Raw genomic sequence first — 24,641 nt, 5'->3', positions numbered from 1 at the left:
ACAGCCCCATTCTCAACACATTTGACTTGCATTCTTATACTGTAAATTCCTACATGGGAGTCTAATATTCAAGTACTGAGGAGATCAACAGATTGCCAAGGAATCTTTAAAGGTCAACAAAGAGCAATGTTCATGTGAGGCAGATAGACAGTGATCGATTTGGGTTCCGGTCCAAGGCACTGCATCTCAGTTCTAGAGGTGTCACTACAGACCCTGGTTCGATTCCAGGCTGTATCATAACCAGGCGTGATATGGGAGTCCCATAGGGCGGCGCACAATTGGCCAAGAGTCGTTCGGGTTTGGCAGGGGTAGGTCGTCATTGTAAATAAGAATTTGTTCTTAACTGACTTGCCTAGTTTAAATAAAGCTTAACTAAAATAAAAATTGTGATGCATACTGTTGCCCTTTTCCAAGCAGATTAAGCTGCAGTAGAATGTGGTGACCCGTTTGGCTGCATTTCAACATTGATAGATTATTCCTGCCAAAGCTATTTCCAGGTTAGCTCTCACTATTCTGCATATGTGCGATATATTACATTGAGTGTGTCTGAGTATCTGTATGCAAGTGTGTGTGAGCAGGAGTAGCTGTGAGGGTATATGGGTCTGAGTGTGTGTGCGTGTGACTTTTTCACATTTTGTTGAGTTACAATGATTCAAATGTATTTGTCATTTTTTGTCAACGATCTACACAAAATACTTGAATGTCAAAGTTGAAGAAAAATTCTAACATTTCATTTTATTAATGGAAAATAAAACACGAATATATCTTGATTAGACAAGTATTCAACCCCAGAATCACCTTTGGCAGCGATTACAGCTGTGAGTCTTTCTGGGTAAGTCTCTAAGAGCTTTACACACCTGGATCGTACAATATTTCCCCATTATTCTTTTTAAAACTCTTTAAGCTCTGTCAAGTTGGTTGTTAATCATTGCTAAACAGCCATTTTCAAGTCTTGCCATAGATTTTCAAGCCAATTGAAGTGAAAACTGTAACTAGGTCACTCAAGAACATTCAATGTTGTCTTAGTAAACTCCAGTGTATAGTTGGCCTTGCGTTTAGGTTATTGTCCTGCTGAAAGGTGTATTAGCTCTATCCCCTTTTCTTTTTGTCGAAACAAATTCCCTTGCCGATGACAAGCATACCCACAACATGCAGCCACCACTATGCTTGAAAGTATGAAGAGTGGTACTCAGTAATGTGTTGTTTTTGATTTTCTCCAAACATAATGCTGTAATTCAGGACAAAAAGGTCATTTCCTTGCCACATTTGTTGCAATATTACTTGAGTGCCTTTATTGCAAACAGGATGCATGTTTTGGAATAGTTTTATTCTGTACAGGGTTCCTTCTTTTCACTCTGTCATTTAGGTTAGTGCTGTTGATCCATCCTCAGTTTTCTCCTATCACAGCCATTTAACTGGTTGAAATCTCTGAGGGGTTTCCTTCCTCTCCGTCAACTGAGTTAGGAAGGACACGTATCTTTGTAGTAATTGGGTGTATTGATACACCATCCAAAGTACCAATAGGTTCCCTTTTTTGCGAGGCATTGAAAAATCTCCCTGGTTTTAGAATACTTATTGAGGCAAGACATTTCAGCTTTTCATTTTTAATTAATTTGTAAAAATGTCTAAAAACACAATTCCACTTTGACATTATGGGGTATTGTGTGTAGATCAGTGACACAAAATCTCCATTGAATCCATTTTAAATTCAGGCTGTAACACAATAAAATGTGAAAAAAGTGTGAATACTTTCTGAAGACACTGTATACATGAGCTTGTGTATCTGAGGGTTAGTGTGTGTGTGTTACCTGGTAGTCATAGCCAGTACTGAAGAGCACATTGTTGGCAGTAGGGTGCCACTCGATGAGGCCCACCCTGCGGCTGTGACCCTGCAGCTCCTTCCACGGCACCGTCAGGTTCTTCAGCACACCATGGGGAGGGATGTCCCATACCTTCACCTGTTAGAGCAACACACACACACACACACACACACACACACACACACACACACACACACACACACACACACACACACACACACACACACACACACACACACACACACACACACACACACACACACACACACACACACCCCCCCTCCATGCACACACAGACAAATACACACAGACAGACAGACACACACACACAGACAGACACACACACAGACACACACACACACACACACACACACACACACACACACACACACACACACACACACACACACACACACACACACACACACACACACACACACACACACACACACACACACACACACACACACACACACACAAGGACACACATAAAAAGTTACATACACACACTTCAAAGCTAACCATTGACTAGAGCCAACTCAGAGAGCCAAACTGAAAGGTGAGGAATTTGAGACTGACCAGCGGCTAATTCATAACACACAAAGAAGAGTTGTAAGTCTCAAACATGTTCCAGGTGCTAGTACAGGTCAGGGCTTCAGACAGCTATTACCTATGCCCTCCAGTTATCTTTGACTGTTTAAAAGATGTTGCTCTAACCCCAGTTGGCTACATAGTCAGTGGTATGAAATGAATGGAAAAGTGATTTTCTGTGTGTGTGTGTGTGTGTGTGTGTGTGTGTGTGTGTGTGTGTGTGTGTGTGTGTGTGTGTGTGTGTGTGTGTGTGTGTGTGTGTGTGTGTGTGTGTGTGTGTGTGTGTGTGTGTGTGTGTGTGCCGTGCGTGTGCGTGTGCGTGTGTGTGTGTGTGTGTGTGTGTGTGTGTGTGTGTGTGTGTGTGTGTGTGTGTGTGTGTGTGTGTGTGTGTGTGTGTGTGTACACTACTGACCGTGGAGTCCTCCGAGCAGGATGCTATACAGAAGTCGTTGAAGGGGTTCCATTTGATGTCCAGTACGTTACCTCTGTGGCCTGACACTTTGGGGTGAAGGGGGTCCACCTTCCCTGTCTGAATAAAACAGATGGGGGGGGGCAATAGAACATTACATCAGGCATCACACTCCTGCCCTGAAGTCAGTGTGTGTTTGCAAGATTCCTAGGAGCCATGGGGTCAGGAGAAAGTGGAGTCTGAGGTTTGATCTTATTCATCATTACATCAGGTAGAAATGTGTAGGCAGGATACAGACATTAACATATAAGGACTAGGACTATGGTAAACAGGGGAAATCGCAAGATAAAATGAATATTCATTTCTCGAAGAAACCGGTCAACAAATATCCAGTATTCAAAGTCAGGGACAGAATTTGTCCAGGAAAACATGATGTAATTGGCAGACCAGCCTAGAAAATACCAAGTCTGAGTCCTCTTTACAAGTCAGGACAGGCAGCCTACCTCAGCATACTGAATGACAACCTCACTACAGAGCTAACCAGCAAGTCTATGCAAGGCGGCATAGCAAGCCCTTCACCTACTTGAAAACAATTGAGCAATAGGCAATGACAGCAAGGAATAGTTTACGAATAATTCACTTCAATACCCTAGCTGGCTAACATGACGGGCAAAGGTGGTACATAAAAAAGTAATTTAAGAAAGAGTGTAAAAACAGTTTTAAAAGCCAACCGTATTGATGTGTTTTATTCATTAGATGTCTGTCAACTCAGACACTTCCTGAATAGATCTAGACATAATCTATCAAGATCAGCAACTTATGACAGAGGTGAGCATGTTGAGCAATGCTGGGGCGTGTTCACTATTCACCATTGTTTTAACACAACATGTCTCTATTACACAATCCTTATGGTCTCAATCTGATTTGCATCAGACAATTCAAGAAGTTTAAGAATGCAGTAATCCAGGCCTGTCTTAGCTCCCTTACTAATGAGTCTGAAAAGAACCCCTCACAGGTGTGTTGTGACAGGTGACTGACACAACACACATACACACACTGCATGACATCATTGGTGTCCAGGAGGAGCATGGTGTGTGTGTGTGTGTGTGTGTGTGTGTGTGTGTGTGTGTGTGTGTGTGTGTGTGTGTGTGTGTGTGTGTGTGTGTGTGTGTGTGTGTGTGTGTGTGTGTGTGTGTGTGTGTGTGTGTGTGTGTGTGTGTGTGTGTGTGTGTGTGTGTAGGCAAGGTGTGTTTGGGATAGGGGGGTGAGCCCTGAAACTACATGAATGCCTCAGTCTAAGAACATGCTGTCAGAGAGAGAGATGGGTCATACATGTATTAGATTATAGGGACCAAACGGTGTGTGTGTGCGTGCTTGTGTGTGTGTCGGGGTAGGGGAGGGCGTCTCTGAGACAAGCCATAGTTTCAACTCCTTGCGACGGGTGGAGGGGGACATAGGTGAGTTATGTCATTCCTGAGTCCCTATGTAACTCCTGTCTGAGCCAAGAAGAGGAGTAGGATAAATTCAGAGAGAGAGAGAGAGAGACCCTTCAAGAAGAAAGAGGGGAAAAAGGAGGGAGAAGACAGGAAAAAGGGAAGAGGGAAAAGAGGGAGGAGCGGTGGATCGAGAGCCTTTCTGATGAATCACTGCAAGGTCTTTGATAAATGAAAGCCTGTAAATTCAGCTGGTGTTCAGGTGAAGAGGTCTGGAGGTGCTATAGCCGTACAGGGAGTTGAAAGAGAAAGCCAAGTTCAGTGGAGAGGTCAACACAATGCCTCCACTGATAAGAGGCTCCACATAATAAGGACATCTTTGTATACGTCATTTACGAGTCAGATTGATTTTTGATATCTAGACAGCAAAGGGAAGGAGGGAGAAAGAGTTTGTGGAGGGGTAACAAAATAAAGATGACAGGTGTTTTAGGAGGGAAAGTTATGGGTTCGACGGTTTAACTTTCCCTGCATTTTCTTTCTGTCTTTTTCCCCCCGGTCTTTGGCTGGGGCGCTGTTTGAAGTGAACCCCCCCCAAAACATCAGCCTTAGCAACAGACTACAGAGGGCTTGGAGGGATACCTCAACATGAAAGGGCAAAGCTAAAAACAGACATTTTAGGTAATATAACACAGCAGGGCATCTCATACAATATGCCCAGAATCTATCAAAATGTGAAGACCCTCAAATACTCACTAATTCAACAACAATGACATCACCGTGTAGGTAGAAGTTACCCCTAACGACTGATATTCTGATCCCAGACCTATGGTTAAGAAAAACTTCTACCTCGATGAGGGAGAGATTTAACTCACGTGATGGACAGAGAGGACCAGGAAGGCTCCGCCTCCGGCGCACTCTGTGATGACGGCAATGAAACGCGGGTTGACGGCGCAGAAGTGGTTGTCGTGGACGCTCCGCGTGATGGGCACGCCATCGTAGCAGTTCTCCTTGGTGGCGGCCTTACCGAACACGTGGCGGAACTTGGAGCTGCGATACTGAGGACGCCATGTCATCTAGGATGGAGAGAGCAAGAGAGTGAGAGAAAATGTAGAATCCTGTTTTTTTGGATCAACATCATACATCACTACACAAACACATTAGACAGAGCGGAAGACAAGGCAGAGGAAGGGAGAAGTAGGGAGAGAGAGATGGAGGAGGGGAGGAGGAGGGAGAGAGAGATGGAGGAGGGGAGGAGGAGGGAGAGAGATGGAGGAGGGGAGGAGGAGGGAGAGGGAGGAGGAGGAGGGGGAGAGAGATGGAGGAGGGGAGGAGGAGGGAGAGGGAGGAGGAGGAGGGAGAGGGAGGAGGGAGAGAGAGATGGAGGAGGGGAGGAGGAGGGAGAGGGAGGAGGAGGAGGGGAGGAGGAGGGAGAGAGAGATGGAGGAGGGGAGGAGGAGGGAGAGGGAGGAGAGGAGGGGAGGAGGAGGGAGAGAGAGATGGAGGAGGGGAGAAGGAGGGAGAGGGAGAGGGAGGAGGAGGAGGGAGAGAGAGATGGAGGAGGGGAGGAGGAGGGAGAGGGAGGAGAGGAGGGGAGGAGGAGGGAGAGAGAGATGGAGGAGGGGAGGAGGAGGGAGAGGGAGAGGGAGGAGGGGAGGAGGAGGGAGAGGGAGAGGGAGGAGGAGGAGGAGGAGGGAGAGAGAGATGGAGGAGGGGAGGAGGAGGGAGAGGGAGGAGAGGAGGAGGAGGGAGAGAGAGATGGAGGAGGGGAGGAGGAGGGAGAGAGAGATGGAGGAGGGGGAGAGAGATAGAGGAGGGAGAGAGATGGAGGAGGGGAGGAGGAGGGAGAGGGAGGAGGGGAGGAGGAGGGAGAGAGAGATGGAGGAGGGGAGGAGGAGGGAGAGGGAGAGGGAGGAGGGGAGGAGGAGGGAGAGAGAGATGGAGGAGGGGAGGAGGAGGGAGAGGGAGAGGGAGGAGGGGAGGAGGAGGGAGAGAGAGATGGAGGAGGGGAGGAGGAGGGAGAGAGAGATGGAGGAGGGGAGGAGGAGGGAGAGGGAGGAGAGGATGAGGGGGAGAGAGATAGAGGAGGGGAGAAGGAGGGAGAGAGAGATGGAGGAGGGGAGAAGGAGGGAGAGAGAGGAGAGGATGAGGGGAGAGAGATAGAGGAGGGGAGGAGGAGGGAGAGAGATGGAGGAGGGGAGAAGGAGGGAGAGGGAGGAGAGGAGGAGGGGGAGAGAGATGGAGGAGGGGAGAGAGATGGAGGAGGGGAGAAGGAGGAGAGGAGGAGGGGGAGAGAGATGGAGGAGGGGAGAAGGAGGGAGAAGGAGAGGGAGGAGAGGAGGAGGGGGAGAGAGAGGAAGAATGGTCAGTGAAGGAGAATTGCCTGTTTCTCAAAGTTAATTTAATGGTGCCTTTAACAAGGTTGTTGATTGTTGGCCACGCGTACAACATAACACAGATACAGAGCTAGATATATGCCTTAACGAGACAGCACTTCAGCCCAATCTTACCAGAGTGTGAGAGATCCATCTATGTCAACCAGACATAAAAAAAACATCTCCAAAAAGCAGGCCACCACATAACAGTTATTAGAATCAAAATGGCAAGCTGCCCACTCCAATTGACATTCTACACGGTGACAGGATAGATGGACCTATTGTAAAGCTGCACCCTAACACTGTCAACCACCACGGGGGATCGGAACCGTTCAGTAAAGTGAAGAGCAAGATAATCACTATTAGACCTCCTCCCAAACCGTAAGCCTCTTGTTAGTCCATCCGCCTCTCTGCAGCCTGCACTTCAGGATCCTATCCATTAGGGAAAACGTTTTAAAACGTTTTTTCAACGGGAAGCTAAAAAGTGTGTTTCTTATTGGACCAGGTAGTCCCTCCCTGTTCCAGTCTGTTTTAGTGCCTGTTAAAGCCAATCTAGTACTCCAGCTAGTGGATAAGTCATCTATGTGCTAGAATAAGTGCCTGTGTGGAAGAACGTCTGAGACCCAGCCTGGCTAGCCAACATGTCTGTCTGCCTGCATGTCTATTACTGCTGCATGGTCATTATTTATGAATTAGAGGAGAGGCTGGTGGACCTGAGGTTACAGTACAGTAACAGTACAGGACCAAAACTGTGAGCAGGATGAAGCTGCCCCTATAGACACTGATCTTAGGTCAGTGTTTCGCTCAAATGGTCAAGGTTAGGGTATGATGAGTGTAAACCGAAAGGTCTCTGGTTCGAAATTCGAGCTGACTAGGCGAGGAATCTGCTGGTGTGCCCGTGAGCAAGGCACTTAACCCTAATTGCTCTGGATAAGATCATCTGCTAAATTATTCAAATGTAAATAGGAGTAGTATGTAGTGGCTCCTCAAACACAGATCTACGGTCAGTTTAACATTTTTATTTCCAATGGTTAAAGTTAAAGGTTTGCTGAGGGTAAACTGATCCTAGATCTGTGCCTAAAGGAAACTGCTATCTGGAGCCCAAAGGATATGAGCTGTTGTGTCACCTGGAAATGACCTATGGCTTAATGACATCATCCCTCTCTGTGTTTGGATGGAAGTGAGTTTTTTCTGGCGATGCAGATGGTGTCAGTAAAAATATGGCAACGAGGAAGACAGAGTGACATCATTGTGGGGGGGAAGAGGTAAAAATAAAACACTGGGAGCCAGGCAGGCCAGTGGTTGGTTGGTGAGGGTGTGGCTTTAGTGGTGCTGGTTGGCCTCAACAGAAGCAGAGAGAGAGAGAGGGAAAGAGAGAGAGTGAGAGAGAGAGAGAGAGAAAGAGAGAAGAGAGAGAGAGAGAGAGAGAGAGAGAGAGAGAGAGAGAGAGAGAGAGAGAGAGAGAGAGAGAGAGAGAGAGAGAGAGAGAGAGAGAGAGAGGGAAAGAGAGAGAGAGGGAAAGAGAGAGAGGGAAAGAGAGAGAGAGGGAAAGAGAGGGGGGAAAGAGAGGGAAAGGAGAGAGAAGTGGGAACAGAAAGAGAGAGGAGACTCCGAGAGATAGAGAAAAAGAAAGCGAGAAACAGGGAATAAGATTTCCCATCCTTCAGCTCGTCTCAGTCTCTGTTTACGCGTGGCCCTATCGTCTTCTACCCCCGGGTGAGCGTTTAGAGCACTGTGCGGTCACGCCCGAATGTTCTCTACCTGACGAGAGCTTCGCTAACCTTTTCAGGTGAGTGAATGAGCCAAACCAGCCGTGGGACACAGATGGCTCACACTGATAATGCCATATCCCTGCAGCTGCACTGCCAACAGCTAGCTTCCTAGGTGAACTACACTAGTGGAAGTAATGCATTGAGACTGCTGACAAATGTTTTTACCTCAAATGAACAAAAGCCAACACACAATCCCAAACTGTGAAATATCTCAATGCATGTCAAGACAGAAAGCAGGAATGTGTCTACCAGGTACTATGTGTATATTTACACAAACAACACGGTCCTATCAGACTGGGCCTATCTTCTCTCCGCTCTTGCTCTGGGCAACATCTGTGTCCTCAAAAGAAAGAGAAAGCAACAGCCAACAGCCATATCCCATCCCTGTCAGTAGCAGTCAGAGACAGTAGCTCTACTACCCCTCAGTAGGAGCCTGTTGGGTGTACCTGGTAGTGTCAGCCTATTGCCTGTCAGTTTTGAGTCAGTGAGAACAGGCTTGATGGGCCCTGTTGGAATGAACGACGGGACGTTGATCGTTGGTTGGCTCTGGGTGGTGTTCATAAGTGCACGCAACGGAAGAAAACAGCTGGACTTATCCAATAAATTCACTCATTTTTGTTTTCCGTTGCACAACGTTTCGCTACAGTATTCCCTTATGAACACGACCCAGCTCCAACAAGGCTCTCTCCATTGGTTCAGCTGTAGAGAGCCGAGTTGACATCGTTCTGCTCCAAGGCTCTCTATTTGAATGTGTCTCTCCGCGCTTCGAGTCATTAACCCAAATACATAGAACCTGATCATTATCTCTCAACCCGCTGCTTCTCTCCAAACCCACCTGTCTCTCTTCTTCTTCTACAGAGGGAACACAATGACCTGAAGAACTTCACGGTGAGGGGCTTGAAATCTCAAAAGCTGTGTTCAAAATGGCAGCCTATTTGATTTATTTAACTAAGAAAAGCCCATTGATACCCAGTCTCTTTTTCGAGGGAGACCTGGCCAAGAAGGCAGCAACAATCAATACATGACTGAATTAAAACATACAACAACACATTTCAACAAAATGATCCATCCTTAAAAAAAGCATTTAAACTCCTCTGTAACAGTCTACCATCAGAATGTGTCATTTATTCAGTGGCACTAACATATCTAGATGAAACATGGGTTGTAGACTATTCCATGCCTCTGGTGCACAAGGTGAGAAGGCAGTCTTGCCTAATAAGAGTGCATTACTATATACAGTATATGGGCCCTGGACAAAAGTAGTGCACTATAAAGGGAATAGGGTGCCATTTCAGACACAGACAAAGTGGAAATCCAGCCTGTAGTCATAGACATCAAAAAGACAGAGTTAAGTAGTGAGAGAAAGTGACAGTTCCATTTTGTGCTTTAACAGCAGGTAGGTACACAGCTTGGCTGCATAGTGGGGGCCGTCTGAACAAGGAAACGATGACGAGTACAGTTTATTCTATTTTTAACCCTGTCATCTTGCTGATCAAAAGTCTTCCACTGCTCCAAAAATGTCAAATATGTCTGTATAGCACATTGTAAAGGCTGGATATCTTTTGCTGTATAATGGAGAGCAAGGTACATAAGATATAGAGCGAGCTCTATCAGTTGGACTGTAGAACATCTATTTTTGTCAACGGAGGGCTATAACCAATGACTCACAACTTCATATGGTAAAAGGGTGCTGTAAAAACCACTGTGAAACACATCACAAAGACAAATGTAGAAGACCAATCTCAAGTTGCATTTTTCATATTCCAGTGGCTTTCAACAATCTGTTCTTTAATCCTGTGAGAGCTGGGTGCGTTACAGTCTCACCACAGTCACCTTGGTGTGTTCAGGACTCTCCACAGCCTCATGAGCCCTGGTCAAAAGTAGTGCACTTTATAGGGAATGGGGTGATATTTGGGACGCATCTCTAGCTTTCCACAGGACAACATGTCAAAGTTCAGAGCCAGGGGGAGGGCAAAGTTCACATGCATTGGCACTAATCTGGACACTTATAAGAAATCCTGCTATGACCTCAGACAAACCATCAAATAGGCAAAGCGTCAATACAGGACAAATGTCTTTTATGCTAACTGTCTTTTATGCTCGCTTCAAGGCAAGCAACACTGAAGCATGCATGAGAGCACCAGCTGTTCCATGACTGTTCCATGACTGTGTGATTACACTTTCTATAGCCGATGTGAGCAAGATCTTTAAACAGGTCAACATTCACAAGGCTGCAGGGCCAGACGGATTACCAGGGCGTGTACCCAGAGCATGCACGGACCAACTGGGAAGTGTCTTCACTGAAATGTTCAACCTCTCCCTGACCCAAGTAAGTAATACCTACATGTTTCAAGCAGACCACCATAGTCCCTGTCCCCAAGAATGTGAAGGTAATCTGCCTAAATGACTACCGCCTCGTAGCACTCACGTCAGTAGCCATATGAAGTGCTTTGAAAGGCTGGTCAGGGCTCACATCAACACCATCATCCCGGAAACCCTAGATCCACTCCAATTCGCATACTGCATCAACAGATCCACAGATGACGCAATCTCAATCACACTCCACACTGCCCTCTCACACCTGGACAAAATTAACACCTATGTGAGAAAGCTGTTCATTGACTACAGCTCAGCGTTCAACACCATAGTGCCCATAAAGCTCATCACTAAGATAAAGATCCTGGGACTAAACACCTCCCTCTGCAATCCCTTCTGTACTCCCTGTTCACCCAAGACTGCAGGCCAAGCACGATTCCATCACCATCATTAAGTTTGCTGACGACACAACAGTGGTAGGCCTGATCACCGACAACGATGAGTCAGCCTATAGGGAGGCTCAGAGACAACAACCTCTCCCTCAATGTGAGCAAGACAAAGGAGCTGATCGTGGACTACAGGAAAAGGAGGGCCGAACAGGCTCCCATTAACATCGATGGGGCTGTAGTGAGGCGGGTCGAGAGTTTCAAGTTCCTTGGTGTCCAATCACCAACAAACTATCATGGTCCAAACACAACAAGACAGTCATGAAGAGGGCACGACAACGCCTTTTCCCCCTCAGGAGACTGAAAATATTTGGCATGGGTCCCCAGATCCTCAAAAAGTTCTACAGCTGCACCATCGAGAGCATCCTGACTGGTTGCATCACCGCCTGGTATGGCAACTGCTTGGCATCTGACCGTAAGGCACTACAGAGGGTAGTGTGTACGGCCCAATACATCCCTGGGGCCAAACTTCCTGTCATCCAGGACCTATTTACTAGGCGGTGTCAGAGGAAGGCACAAATTATTGTCAAAGACTCCAGTCACCCAAGTCACAGACTGTTCTCTCTGCTAACGCAAGGCAAGCGGTACTGGAGCACCAAGTCTAGGTCCAAAAGGCTCCTTAACAGCTTCTACCCCCAAGCTATAAGTCTGCTGAATAATTAATCAAATGGCCACCCCAAATTTTTACATTGACCCCACCACACTTTGTTTTTACACTACTGCTACTGGCTGGGCATTATCGATGCATAGTCACTTTACCCCTAACTACATGTACAAATTACTTTGACTAACCTGTAGCCCCGCACATTGACTTGGTACTGGTACCCCCTGTATATAGCTTTGTTATTGTAATGTAATCTTATTGTTAGTTTTTATTTAAAAAATGTATTTTGCAAATATATTGAACTGCATTGTTGGTTAAGGGTTAAGGGCTTGTAAGTAAGAATTTCACGGTAAGGTTGTATTCAGTGCATGTGACAAATAACATTTAATTTGATTTGATCTGTGGCTGAGATGGACTACAGACTCTGTTAGAACGCCATGCCTGAAGCTGGAGGCACCATGACACCTTCCACCCACCACTAAACCTCCAACATCTCTGACATCTATCAGTGATCTCTCTCTCTAAGGATCATGTCACCTCACAACTCCCTTCACCACCCTCACAACTCCCTTCACCACCCTCACAACTCCCTTCACCACAGCCTAACTACAACTCCCTTACAGCCTAACTACAACTCCCTTACAGCCAAACTACAACTCCCTTACAGCCAAACTACAACTCCCTTACAGCCAAACTACAACTCCCTTACAGCCAAACTACAACTCCCTCACAGCCAAACTACAACTCTCCCTCACAGCCAAACTACAACTCTCCCTCACAGCCAAACTACAACTCCCTCACAGCCAAACTACAACTCTCCCTTACAGCCAAACTACAACTCCCTCACAGCCAAACTACAACTCTCCCTCACAGCCAAACTACAACTCTCCCTCACAGCCAAACTACAACTCCCTCACAGCCAAACTACAAATCTCTCACCTTTACCTCAACCTAATATCTTGTCTTATGTTTATATGGTTTAGGAGAATATGTTACTATTAAACTATCTTTCCACTGATGTTTCCACTATGAGAGCCTGTGAGAGGGTTAGCGGAGGAGGGGGTAAGGTGGGAGAAGAGGGCGAGTCGGGATAGTTGTGGAGGGGGTAAGGTGAGTGAGGAAGGGGGAGATAGAGTGAGGGCTGTTGCCGGGTCGCCTGCCGTGTTTTGTAAGCGCTCAAAGGGAAACACGAGCCAGGGAATGTCCAGGTCTGTGTGTGTGTGTCTACGTTCCTGTCTGACATGATACTCAGACGACAGCCGCGCGCTACAGGCTTTCTCCCTGTAAGAGAAGGCCATGCAGCCCAGGTAAGACAATAACAGCCCAACACTGTAGAATGTACATGGAAAAGAGGAATGTACTATAGAAGGAGATGCCTTGATGGGGCAAGTGGGGTGTGTGTGTGTGTGTGTGTGTGTGTGTGTGTGTGTGTGTGTGTGTGTGTGTGTGTGTGTGTGTGTGTGTGTGTGTGTGTGTGTGTGTGTGTGTGTGTGTGTGTGTGTGTGTGTGTGTGTGTGTGTGTGTGTGTGTGTGTGTGTGTGTGTGTGTGCGTGCGTGCGTGCGTGCGTGCGTGTGTGCGTGCGTGTGTGTGTGTGCTGAGGTGGGATAGCATAGCCTTCTGATTGGTTTGTACTGTAAAGGGTTGCATTGGCCTACAATGAGAGAAGTAACATGTAGATATAGGCATAGTCCCATTGTTGGACACACCACACCCTGCTCAACAAATCCACCCATTAGTTAATCATTAAATTCACTCCTGTCACTGGAGATATCCCTACGGCTTGAAGATCTGCACAACACAAAGCAGCACTTTATATTGCTATCTGAACCCGCACAATATCAGAATTTCATTGCCTGGTGTTCTGCTTTTGAAACTTTTAAAAGGACGTTTTACCAGAGTGTATCAACATGTAGGAAGTGGTGAGTGAGTGTTGACAGTAGTTTGGCACTACACCTGTATACTGTATAGGGAAGTTGTTTGGCCATAGGAGGACTATAGGCTATCTGTTTGTGCAAAACATGCATACATGTTATTTCCACATTCATACTTCCTCTGGGCTTCAATACCATTGACTTTGGCAGCAGTCGTATGCATACAATTCTAGCATTCTAAGAATTCTCCGACTCGCACGCACACACACACGCAGCTGCACAAACGCATGTTAATGCATACAAAAGCAACTGGAAAACAGCTGACTGTTGTTCATTCAGAGTTAGCATTTGTTCTGTATGGTGTGCAGCCTGTATACAGATGCTTGTACACTTCAACACACACATTGTCCTGTAGTGGGAGTTTTCCCATTGATAGTCCCAGGCTCTCTCTCTCTCTAGTATAACATTTCGACCTGCTGCAGATACTCCACAAGCTCAAAGTGCTCTTTCTTTCCCCATGGTCTGTAGCCAGACTCATATATTATATATATATATTATACACACACACACCCACACCCACACCCACACCCACACCCACACACACACACACACACACACACACACACACACACACACACACACACACACACACACACACACACACACACACACAGCCTTAACATGAATGAGAAATGGGACCCAGAGCTTGATGAATAGGTCTTGTGGGTCTTGTGTGTCTTCCATAGTTCAGTGACAGAGAGCCTTAGATGACCCGACCATAAAGCCCATCTGTGATTTAACACTTGACTGACTCAGTATAGGGATGATGTCATGTTTACTATTCTAAAACTGTAAAAGCTCCTTCTTCACATTCCCTTTTCGGTTGAGCCAGAGGCAGCAGGATTATGCTGCCGCTGGCGATGTGCGTGAATAATTACTTTGTAATGACAACTTCATAGAGCTTTGCCGACAGGATCTTTAAAAAATACTATGCACGGACGCAAACGACACACTTTAACCGCTCCCTAGAGGTGTTAGGTGTATCTTGTTGGAGCCTGCCTCAGCTCCTCAGGAGCCAGAGAACTGCACACTGTAATCACCCTGTCCCTCACTCAGCTATCCCACACACACACACACACACAACTGTCAAGCCCTGTGGTGAGCTCACCCCATGCCAACAAACACGTTACCACACACACATTATAGGAAGAGAGAGGTAGAGATGAAAGGACAGGAAACTAAAGGAATGAGAGGTAGTGAAGAGGACAGACAGAAAGAAGGAGCAAGTATAATATATATAATAATATATGCCATTTAGCAGATGCTTTTATCCAAAGCGACTTACAGTCATGTGTGCATACATTCTACGTATGGGTGGTCGCGGGGATCGAACCCACTACCCTGGCGTTACAAGTGCCATGCTCTACCAACTGAGCTACAGAAGGATCAAAGATCAAGACAGTATGAGTGAACAGTGGAAAGTGAAAAAGAGAGAGAAAGATCTGTCATTCCCTCTGTCTGAAGCCTACTCACCCTGTCTAGTCAGTGTGGGGTGGCAGGCAGGCCAACTGAGAGGAGAACAAGAGAAGAGCTCCTTGAGAGAGAGAGAGAAGGTGCTGTCTATATGTCACGTCTAGATGGCTTGCCTCTGTAAATCTCTTCTCTCCCGTCTCGCTCTCTGAGGCACGTGGAGCAAGCCAGCCTCCTGCAACACAGGCTTCAAAGAGTTCAGCCACTGAGTGATATCATCCAACGCTACAGACCAAGCCCTTACAAGTCCTGCTGCTGGAGTCCAACCAGAGCTCATCCAACTCTCTCTGGGTAGAGCAGTACAGCAGGTCTACGGACACAGAGTTCAGTATACTGTAGCTGGTGGTCACTGTAAGCAGGAGAGAGCAGGAGCGTGTGTGTGTGTGTGTGTACACTCCCTAAAAGGGTGGTGCCTAACCCAGTGACCAAGAGAAGCAGGGAGGAGATGGGAGAGGGAAAGATCCTCCGATCGCCACTCCCTCTGCCTTCACTCCTCCTCCACAGTATTGGTTCAATCAGGATTCCTCCCTCTATCTTGGAGTTGCCACAACCAGAGATAGAGAGAACGGGATAAAACCAGGAATCAACCAGAGATAGAGAGAACAGGACAAAACCAGTAATCAACCAGAGATGGAGAGAACGGGATAAAACCAGGAATCAACCAGAGATAGAGAGAACAGGACAAAACCAGTAATCAACCAGAGATGGAGAGAACGGGATAAAACCAGTAATCAACCAGAGATAGAGAGAACGGGATAAAACCAGTAATCAACCAGAGATGGAGAGAACGGGATAAAACCAGTAATCAACCAGAGATAGAGAGAACGGGATAAAACCAGTAATCAACCAGAGATAGAGAGAACGGGATAAAACCAGTAATCAACCAGAGATAAAACCAGTAATCAACCAGAGATAAAACCCAGTAATCAACCAGAGATAGAGAGAACAGTAATCAACCAGAGATAGAGAGAACAAAAACCAGTAATCAACCAGAGATAGAGAGAACAGGACAAAACCAGTAATCAACCAGAGATAGACAAAAACCAGTAATCAACCAGAGATAGAGAGAACGGGACAAAACCAGTAATCAACCAGAGATAGAGAGAACCCAGTAATCAACCAGAGATAGAGAGAACAGGACAAAACCAGTAATCAACCAGAGATAGAGAGAGGATAAAACCAGTAATCAACCAGAGATAGAGAGAACAGGACAAAACCAGTAATCAACCAGAGATAGAGAGAACAGGACAAAACCAGTAATCAACCAGAGATAGAGAGAACGGGACAAAACCAGTAATCAACCAGAGATAGAGAGAACGGGATAAAACCAGTAATCAACCAGAGATAGAGAGAACAGGACAAAACCAGTAATCAACCAGAGATAGAAAGAATGGGATAAAACCAGTAATCAACCAGAGATGGAGAGAACAGGACAAAACCAGTAATCAACCAGAGATAGAGAGAACAGGACAAAACCAGTAATCAACCAGAGATAGAGAGAACAGGACAAAACCAGTAATCAACCAGAGATAGAGAGAACAGGACAAAACCAGTAATCAACCAGAGATGGAGAGAACAGGATAAAACCAGTAATCAACCAGAGATAGAGAGAACGGGACAAAACCAGTAATCAACCAGAGATAATAATCAACCAGAGATGGAGAGAACGGGATAAAACCAGTAATCAACCAGAGATAGAGAGAACGGGACAAGACCAGTAATCCTCTTTCTCCCTTCTTTTGCTTTCATGTCTGTCCATCCTGTTCCGATAACAAACAACCACTAACCAAACTCGCAATGCCCTGAACACAAAACCCTGAACACAAAACCCAGATAAATTAAATAAGAATTCACAATGTATGGAGATTCTCATCTCAATGCAAAATCTCCACATTCCAACTCACAATACCAGGATACAAGAGTCTATCGACTACATTCTAATGTGAGGTGGTGGTGTCTTGCTCTACCAAAGACTAGGCCTAATCTGTGGGGGAGATTGACTGCTCTTTAAATGAAAGGTTTCCATCCAGCAGGGAGAAAAGCACACATTGCACAATGTGGTCATGTAAAGGGAGAGAGGCTGGTTTGGCCTCTCGCCAAACTTCCACGAAAATTAATCCACATGGGCTGCACTGACAGCGAGACATTGGTAATCGCTACACGTCAGCCCCTGTCAAAAACATTACATAACAGCATATTTTGCACTGGAGGCAAGGCAATGTGGCTAGGCTAACAGCCTCACAGGTCAATAAGAGTGAAGTGGATAGCTAGGCTAGGCTAACAGGTCAATAAGAGTGAAGTGGATAGCTAGGCTAGGCTTACAGGTCAATAAGAGTAAAGTGGATAGCTAGGCTAGGCTTACAGGTCAATAAGAGTGAAGTGGATAGCTAGGCTAACAGGTCAATAAGAGTGAAGTGGATAGTTAGGCTAGGATGTCAATATGAGTGACGTGGATAGGCTAGGCTAAGCTATATGAGGACAGGAGAGAGGGGAAATATAACAGGCATCGACAGCTGGACTTCACTTGGTGAAACAGAAAAGTGGCCAGGCGATCGATACACATGTGCACGTCAGTGTTGGCTGGTGGGAGGCGCTATAGGAGGAAGGGCTCATTGTAATGGCCGGAATGGAACAAATGGAACGGTATCAAACACATCAAACATATGGAAACCACATGTCCGACTCCATTCCATTTATACAATTACAGCCATTACAATGAACACGTCCTCCTATAGCTCCTCCTACCAGCCTCCTCTGGTGCATGAACACACACACATACACACGTCCAAAGTCCAGCAGAACCTCTAAACTTTGGTGTGTGTGAGAGAGAGAGAGATAAGCGACAGGTCAGAGAAATAGTTTGTCTGAGTTGCAGAAAAGGAATTATCTACCTGGAGACATTGGTGATTGATCCACCTAATCCAAGTCCCAGATATATGTCATTTAGCAGACGCTTTATAGAATATCCTAATCAAAGACACACACACACACACCCACACACACACACTCCAGGTATGACTGAATGAAGTCCAACTAAGTGTTGGTGACGACAGAAACAGCTCAATCACACAGAGATGTGCACAACAACATGCTCCAGGAGTCAGAAGTAGAGCGATCCCTCCCCCACACCCCCTGGGTCAACCAAAACAACACCATCAATATCAAGGGGAGGCCAATGGCCACTGATATGTATACTATAATACCACAGGAGACTGGTGAGGGGAGGACGGATCATATTAATGGCTGGAATGGGGTGAATGGAATGATATCAAACACATGGCAACCATTTGTTTCATGAGTTGGAAACCATTCCATTTGTTCCATTACAGCCATTACTATGAGCCCGTCCTCCCCAATTAAGGTGCCACCAACCTCCTATGTATAATACACATACAAGTGAATTTGTCCCAATAATTTTGGCCCTCTAAAATGTGGGGGACTGTGGACAAAAAGTGCATTCCTTTCTAAACGGTTCACACAATACGGATGACAATCCCCTCAAATGAAAGCTGATGGTCTGCACTTTAACCTCGTGGTCATTGTGTATCATTTCAAATCCAAGGTGCTGGATTACAGAGCCAAAACAACAACAAGAATTGTCACTGTCCCAATACTTTTGAAGTTTACTGTATATTAGGCTAGACAGACAGGGACACTATAGAAACTCATTATAGATAAACAATGGCAGTCAATTTCCATCCATTATTATTGAAGAGGCATGTTCAAGAGAACAGGGTTTCAATGGCTTTTTAAAGTGTTGTCAACCTTCAATGTGTGCACGATAATCCAGGTTGTATAGAGTGCTTGAAGAGTGATTTCTTGGAAACCGGCTTACGTAAGACACCAAACACACATGCGCTGTGCATATTTTGCCCACACACATTGATGTGAGCGAGTGCGATGCTGTGATCTATTGCAGGTTTTCCTTTGAGATCGGACCAACTGAAAGCGGTGCCAACCCTCTTTTTATCTGGCCAATGTCTAATCTCGAGCATTCTGCCAAGGAAAGGAGTACAACCGAGACATCAGAGCAACACAGTCAGTGGTCTGGGCCAATACCAGAGTCTGCTTATTAAAGAGGAAGATAAGACTATCTGATTAGTCCATCAGTTAGAGTCAGTGTAATGTACAAGTCGTCCTCTTTCATCATGAACTCAGGTTTGTTCGATTTAGGACCATGCATTCATCTTAGAGTAGGTAAACTAGGTTACATTTCTTAGCTATTATCATTGACTGCAAACCGCCTAATAGCTTGGGAGCCTTTCCAGAAATCTAACAGCTAACGGTTCTCTCTAATCACAGATCACACAGTCGTGAGGTAATAGGCAGCTACTGTGGGAAACGGGGCTCATGTCTTTGACATGGCTGAGCTATAATGGCCATCCCTTCCTCACTGTCATTTCTGACAAGCGGCCTGGCTGTTTTGACGGAGAAACACCTGGTTTAGGCACAAAGTGCTGTGCTGCTTTTTGTCTGGATGTCTGTCGCCTTTGCTTGTAAATTTGAGGGTGAGGGTTGAGGAAGTGTAAAATAGATGGTTGTTTGTAGACCTCGACGTTTGTAGGGTGTCGGTCGGTAATCAATATTTAGTGTTAATTAGGATCCCCATTAGCTGACAAGGGAGCTGCTTTATGAGAATCGTCTCCGGGGTGTGGAACATGAAGGCAGGCTGGTCCTGTGTTTTGGTGTCGCGTGGCTCTGGATTACAGGGCGGTCTCTCAGAAAAGGGTGTGTCTGCCATGTGTGTTTGTGCTGTAGATTTTATGATTTGAACCCATTCACCGACAGAGCTAATATTTGATTCCCTTTAGCCTGCATATGTTGTGTATACTTTTGATAGAATCTGATAATCAGATGTACAAACGGCTGATGTCATTTCAGGGACTTTTACAGCTGCACAGGTAGGGCCAGTAATTGCATAACTATTCTCCAGTCCTGAAGCTGTGTGCCAATGTACACAGAAGTGCCCATTAAAAGCAGATCACAGCGTTGTACGAGAGCTTCAGTTTCTTGGCCAGTTCTAACATGGAATAGCCTTCATTTCCCAGAACAAGAATAGACTGACGAGTTTCGGAAAAAGGTCTTTGTTTCTGGCCATTTTGAGCCTGTAATCGAACCCACAAATGCTGATGCTCCAGATACTCAACTAGTTTAAAAAAGGCTATTTTTATTGCTTCTTTAATAAGCACAACAGTTTTCAGCTGTGATAACATAATTGCAAAATAGTTTTCTAATGACAAATAAGCCTTTTAAAATGATAAACTTGGATTAGCTAACACAACGTGCCATTGGAACACAGGAGTGATGGTTGCTGATAATGGGCCTCTGTACGCCACCAAACTAGGTACAGTTGAAGTCGGAGGTTTACATACACCTAGGGTGGAGTCATTAAAACTCGTTTTTCAATCAACACAAATGTCTTGTTAACAAACTACAGTTATGGCAAGTCGGTTAGGATATCTACTTTGTACATGACACAAGTCAACAATTGTTTACAGACAGATTATTTCACTTATAATTCACTGTATCACAATTCCAGTGGGTCAGAAGTTTACATACACTAAGTTGACTGTGCCTGTAAACAGCTTGGAAAACTCCAGAAAATGATGTCATGGCTTTAGAAGCTTCTGATATGCTAATTGACATCATTTGACTCAATTGGAGGTGTACCTGTGGATGTATTTCAAGGCCTACCTTCAAACTCAGTGCCTCTTTGCTTGACATCATGGGAAAATAATAAGAAATCAGCTAAGACCTCAGAAAAAAAATGTAGACCTCCACATGTCTGGTTCATCCTTGGGAGCAATTTCCAAACACCTGAAGGTACCACATTCATCTGTACAAACAATAGTATGCAAGTATAAACACCATTGGACCACGTAGCCGTCATACCGCTCAGGAAGGAGATGTGTTCTGTCTCCTAGAGAGGAACGTACTTTGGTGCAAAAAGTGCAAATCAATCCCAGAACAACAGCAAAGGACCCTGTGAAGATGCTGGATGAAACAGGTACAAAAGTATCTATATCCACAGTAAAACAAGTCATATATCGACATAACCTGAAAAGCTGCTCAGCAAGAAAGAAGCCACTGCTCCAAAACCGCCATAAAAAATCCAGACGACGCTTTGCAACTGCACATGGGGACAAAGATCGTATTTTTTGGGATAAATGTCCTCTGGTCTGATGAAACAAAAATAGAACAGTTTGGCCATAATGACCATCGTTATGTTTGGAGGACAAAGGGGGAGGCTTGCAAGCCGAAGAACATCATCCCAACCGTGAAGCATGGGGTTGGCAGCATCATGTTGTGAGGGTGCTTTGCTGCAGGAGGGACTGGTGCACTTCACAACCTAGATGGCATCATGAGGTAAAAAAAATTATGGGGATATATTGAAGCAACATCTCAATACATCAGTCAGGAAGTTAAAGCTTGGTCGCAAATGGGTCTTCCAAATGGACAATGACCCCAAGCATACTTCCAAAGGTGTGGCAAAATGGCTTAAGGACAACAAAGTCAAGGTATTGGAGTGGCCCTGACCTCAATCTGACCTCAATCCTATAGAACAATTGTGAGCAGAACTGAAAAAGTGTGTGTGAGCAAGGAGGCCTACAAAGCTGACTCAGTTATACCAGCTCTGTCAGGAGGAATGGGACAAAATTCACCCAACTTATTGTGGGAAGCTTGTGGAAGGCTACCTGAAATGTTTGACCCAAGTTAAACAATTTAAAAGCAATGCTACCAAATACTAATTTGGTAAAAGCTGAAATAAATAATTATCTCTACTATTATTCTGACATTTCACATTCTTAAAATAAAGTGGTGATCCTAACTGACCTAAAACAGTGAATTATTACTAGGATTCAATGTCAGGAATGGTGAAAAACTGAGTTTAAATGTATTTGTCTAAGGTGTATGTAAACTTTCGACTTCAACTGTAGATATTCCATAAAAAATCAGCAGTTTCCAGCTACAATAGTCATTTACAACATTATCAATGTCTACACTGTATTTCTGATAAATTTGATGTTATTTAAATGAACAAAAAATGTGCTATTCTTTAAAGAAACTGAACTTTTCTAAGTGAGCCCAAAATGTTGAACGGTATATATATATATATATATATATATATATATCTCCCAATGCCCCAGGATAGTGATTGGGGACATTGCTCTTTTTAGGGTGCCATGGGTGGGATATTAAACTTGTGTTCTGACTCTTTGAGGTCATTAAAGTTCCCATGTCACTTATCATAGAGTAGGGGTGTTAACCCTGGTGTCCTGGCTAAATTCCCAATCTGTCCCTCATACCGTCATGGCCACCTAATCATCCCCAGCTTCCAATTGGCTCATTCATCCCCCTCCTCTCCCCTGTAACTATTCTCCAGGTCGTTGCTGTAAATGAGAATGTGTTCTCAGTCAACTTTTCCAACATGTTTTACATTACAGCCTTATTCTAAAATTGACTAGAACGACCCTAAGCACACAGCCAAGACAACGCAGGAGTGGCTTTGGGACAAGTCTCTGAATGTCCTTGAGTGTCCCAGCCTGAGCTCAGACTTAAACCCGATCTAACATAACTGGAGAGACCTGAAAATAGCTGTGCAGTGACGCTCCCCATTCAACCTGACAGGGCTTGAGATGATCTGCAGAGAAGAATGGGAGAAACTCCCCAAATACAGGTGTGCCAAGCTTTAGCATCATACCCAAGAAAACTTGAGGCTGTAATCGCTGCCAAAGGTCTGAATACCTACGTAAATGTGATATTTAAGTTTTTTATTTTAAATATATTTGCACAAATTTCTAAAAACCTGTTTTTGCTTTGTCATTATACGGTATTGTGTGTAGACTGATGAGGCGGAAAAGTATTTAGGATAAAGCTGTAATGAAACAAAATGTGGAAAAAGTCAAGGGGTCTGAATATTTTCAGAATGCACTGTACGTCTCTGGCTAGTATTTGCATGTTCCTTCCCATGTTGTCTTTGATGGTTTGCCATGCAAAAGAGGTTTGGGACCACTCCCACAACACAGATAAACTAACCAACAGCACAATTGGAACATGCATTTATTTTTTAGATACAGCGAATCAATTACATTTTCTTCTGCCGTCATAGATATGGTAAAAGCGAGGTAGCAACAGCATTTATTTTTCTATTCTGTCAACACAGAAAATCTCATGCAAATAAATTGAAGATTGACTAACAGTTTGAGAATGTGGTGTGATTTTCTGAGATGTAGGATAAACCCAGCCTGCACACCATTCCAGTGGCGACCCGTCATTCAGGGCAGGTGGGGCTCAAAACAGGTTGAGCAGCCTGAATGACGGGTCACCACTGGAATGGTGTGTAGGCTAGCACAACAAGGTGAGTCCAAAAATGTAACGTATGCTGGAGCATAAATGATGTAATATGCCAGGGAATATGTATATTCTAGCTAAGAAAGTAATACTAAGTGTATGTTGTGTAGTAAGCTGTTAGTAGCCCATGTGCCTCACCCTAATAATTTTGTCCCTTTCCCCCTCATAACTTTGCCTACTGTTTTGACTTGGTGGTACACATGTAGCTTATAGCCTGTTTCAGAGAAACGTCATCATCGAATATTGTAAGAGCTTTCATTGTCTGCTTATATGCCTCCTTTATTCATCCTACGGTTCTGACTTGGTATACAGGGAGTATATTGTAAGAACGGCCCATGTTCTGAATTCTGTCGCTGTACATTTCAAAAGTACTGAACAAATAGTTATATTGACTTCGTCCGTCTTAGCTCGCTCCTTAATGTCTTAATCAAAGTTACAGATTGCCTCTTATCTGCTCATCGTTCCCTTATGCCATAGTTTGTACATTGCAATTGTCAGTAGAAACCACATCTGCACCATTCACAAGTTATCACGCTTGAAACATTCCGTAACAATTGCAGAGGTCTCTACAATAACCCGGTGACAAATCAGTCATTATGACACAATACTGCAAATGAAAAATCGGATCACAATGTACACTATGCGTTCATCTGTTCAAACAAGCAAAGCAGATCAAATCTCTGAGTCAACTCAACACTGAGGCAACACGTGGGTTTGGTATCTCTCTCTGCCTAGCCAGCACTCGTCCATATCTGACACAACACAGACAGAACCCCTCTTCACACACATCTGTCTTTCTGTGGAAATACCCACTGCTAAGTACTCTTACCATCATACACCCCATCAAAAGTACAGTACCCACCTATAGCTCCATCATCCTGTCTGAATGCAACTGACACTATGGGACTGGAGACTGAGGTGGTCTCATGATCCTACCTCTAATCTAATTGGACGGAAACGCTATAGGGATCCTTGGGTGATGGATTTGAGATGCGATCTGTTTTGTCACGGCACGTGAAGATTAAAAGAAGTTCCAGATATAGTTACAGTACATAGAACGTTGGAGTTATGAAGTTGGGATATACTGAAGAGTTCTAGATCGTTATAGGCTCCAGAAAAATGAT

The 24,641-nt window shown here is 44.9% G+C and overlaps 1 protein-coding gene across 1 annotated transcript in view; it reads right to left on the bottom strand.

The window, feature by feature from the left end:
- coro2aa (coronin 2Aa) overlaps positions 1 to 24,641 on the bottom strand; it is a 62,872-nt gene that overhangs the window by 23,677 nt on the left and 14,554 nt on the right. The window contains 3 exon segments of the mRNA XM_046326499.1: positions 1,809 to 1,958; positions 2,824 to 2,940; positions 5,126 to 5,326. Of these exon segments, the coding sequence (XP_046182455.1) occupies positions 1,809 to 1,958; positions 2,824 to 2,940; positions 5,126 to 5,326 (468 nt within the window).

The sequence above is a fragment of the Oncorhynchus gorbuscha genome, linkage group LG24 (assembly GCF_021184085.1).
Source record: "Oncorhynchus gorbuscha isolate QuinsamMale2020 ecotype Even-year linkage group LG24, OgorEven_v1.0, whole genome shotgun sequence".
Classification (NCBI taxonomy): Eukaryota; Metazoa; Chordata; class Actinopteri; order Salmoniformes; family Salmonidae; genus Oncorhynchus; species Oncorhynchus gorbuscha.
The sequence above is the reverse complement of the archived record's forward strand: the minus strand, read 5'-3'. Positions and strand labels throughout refer to the sequence as shown.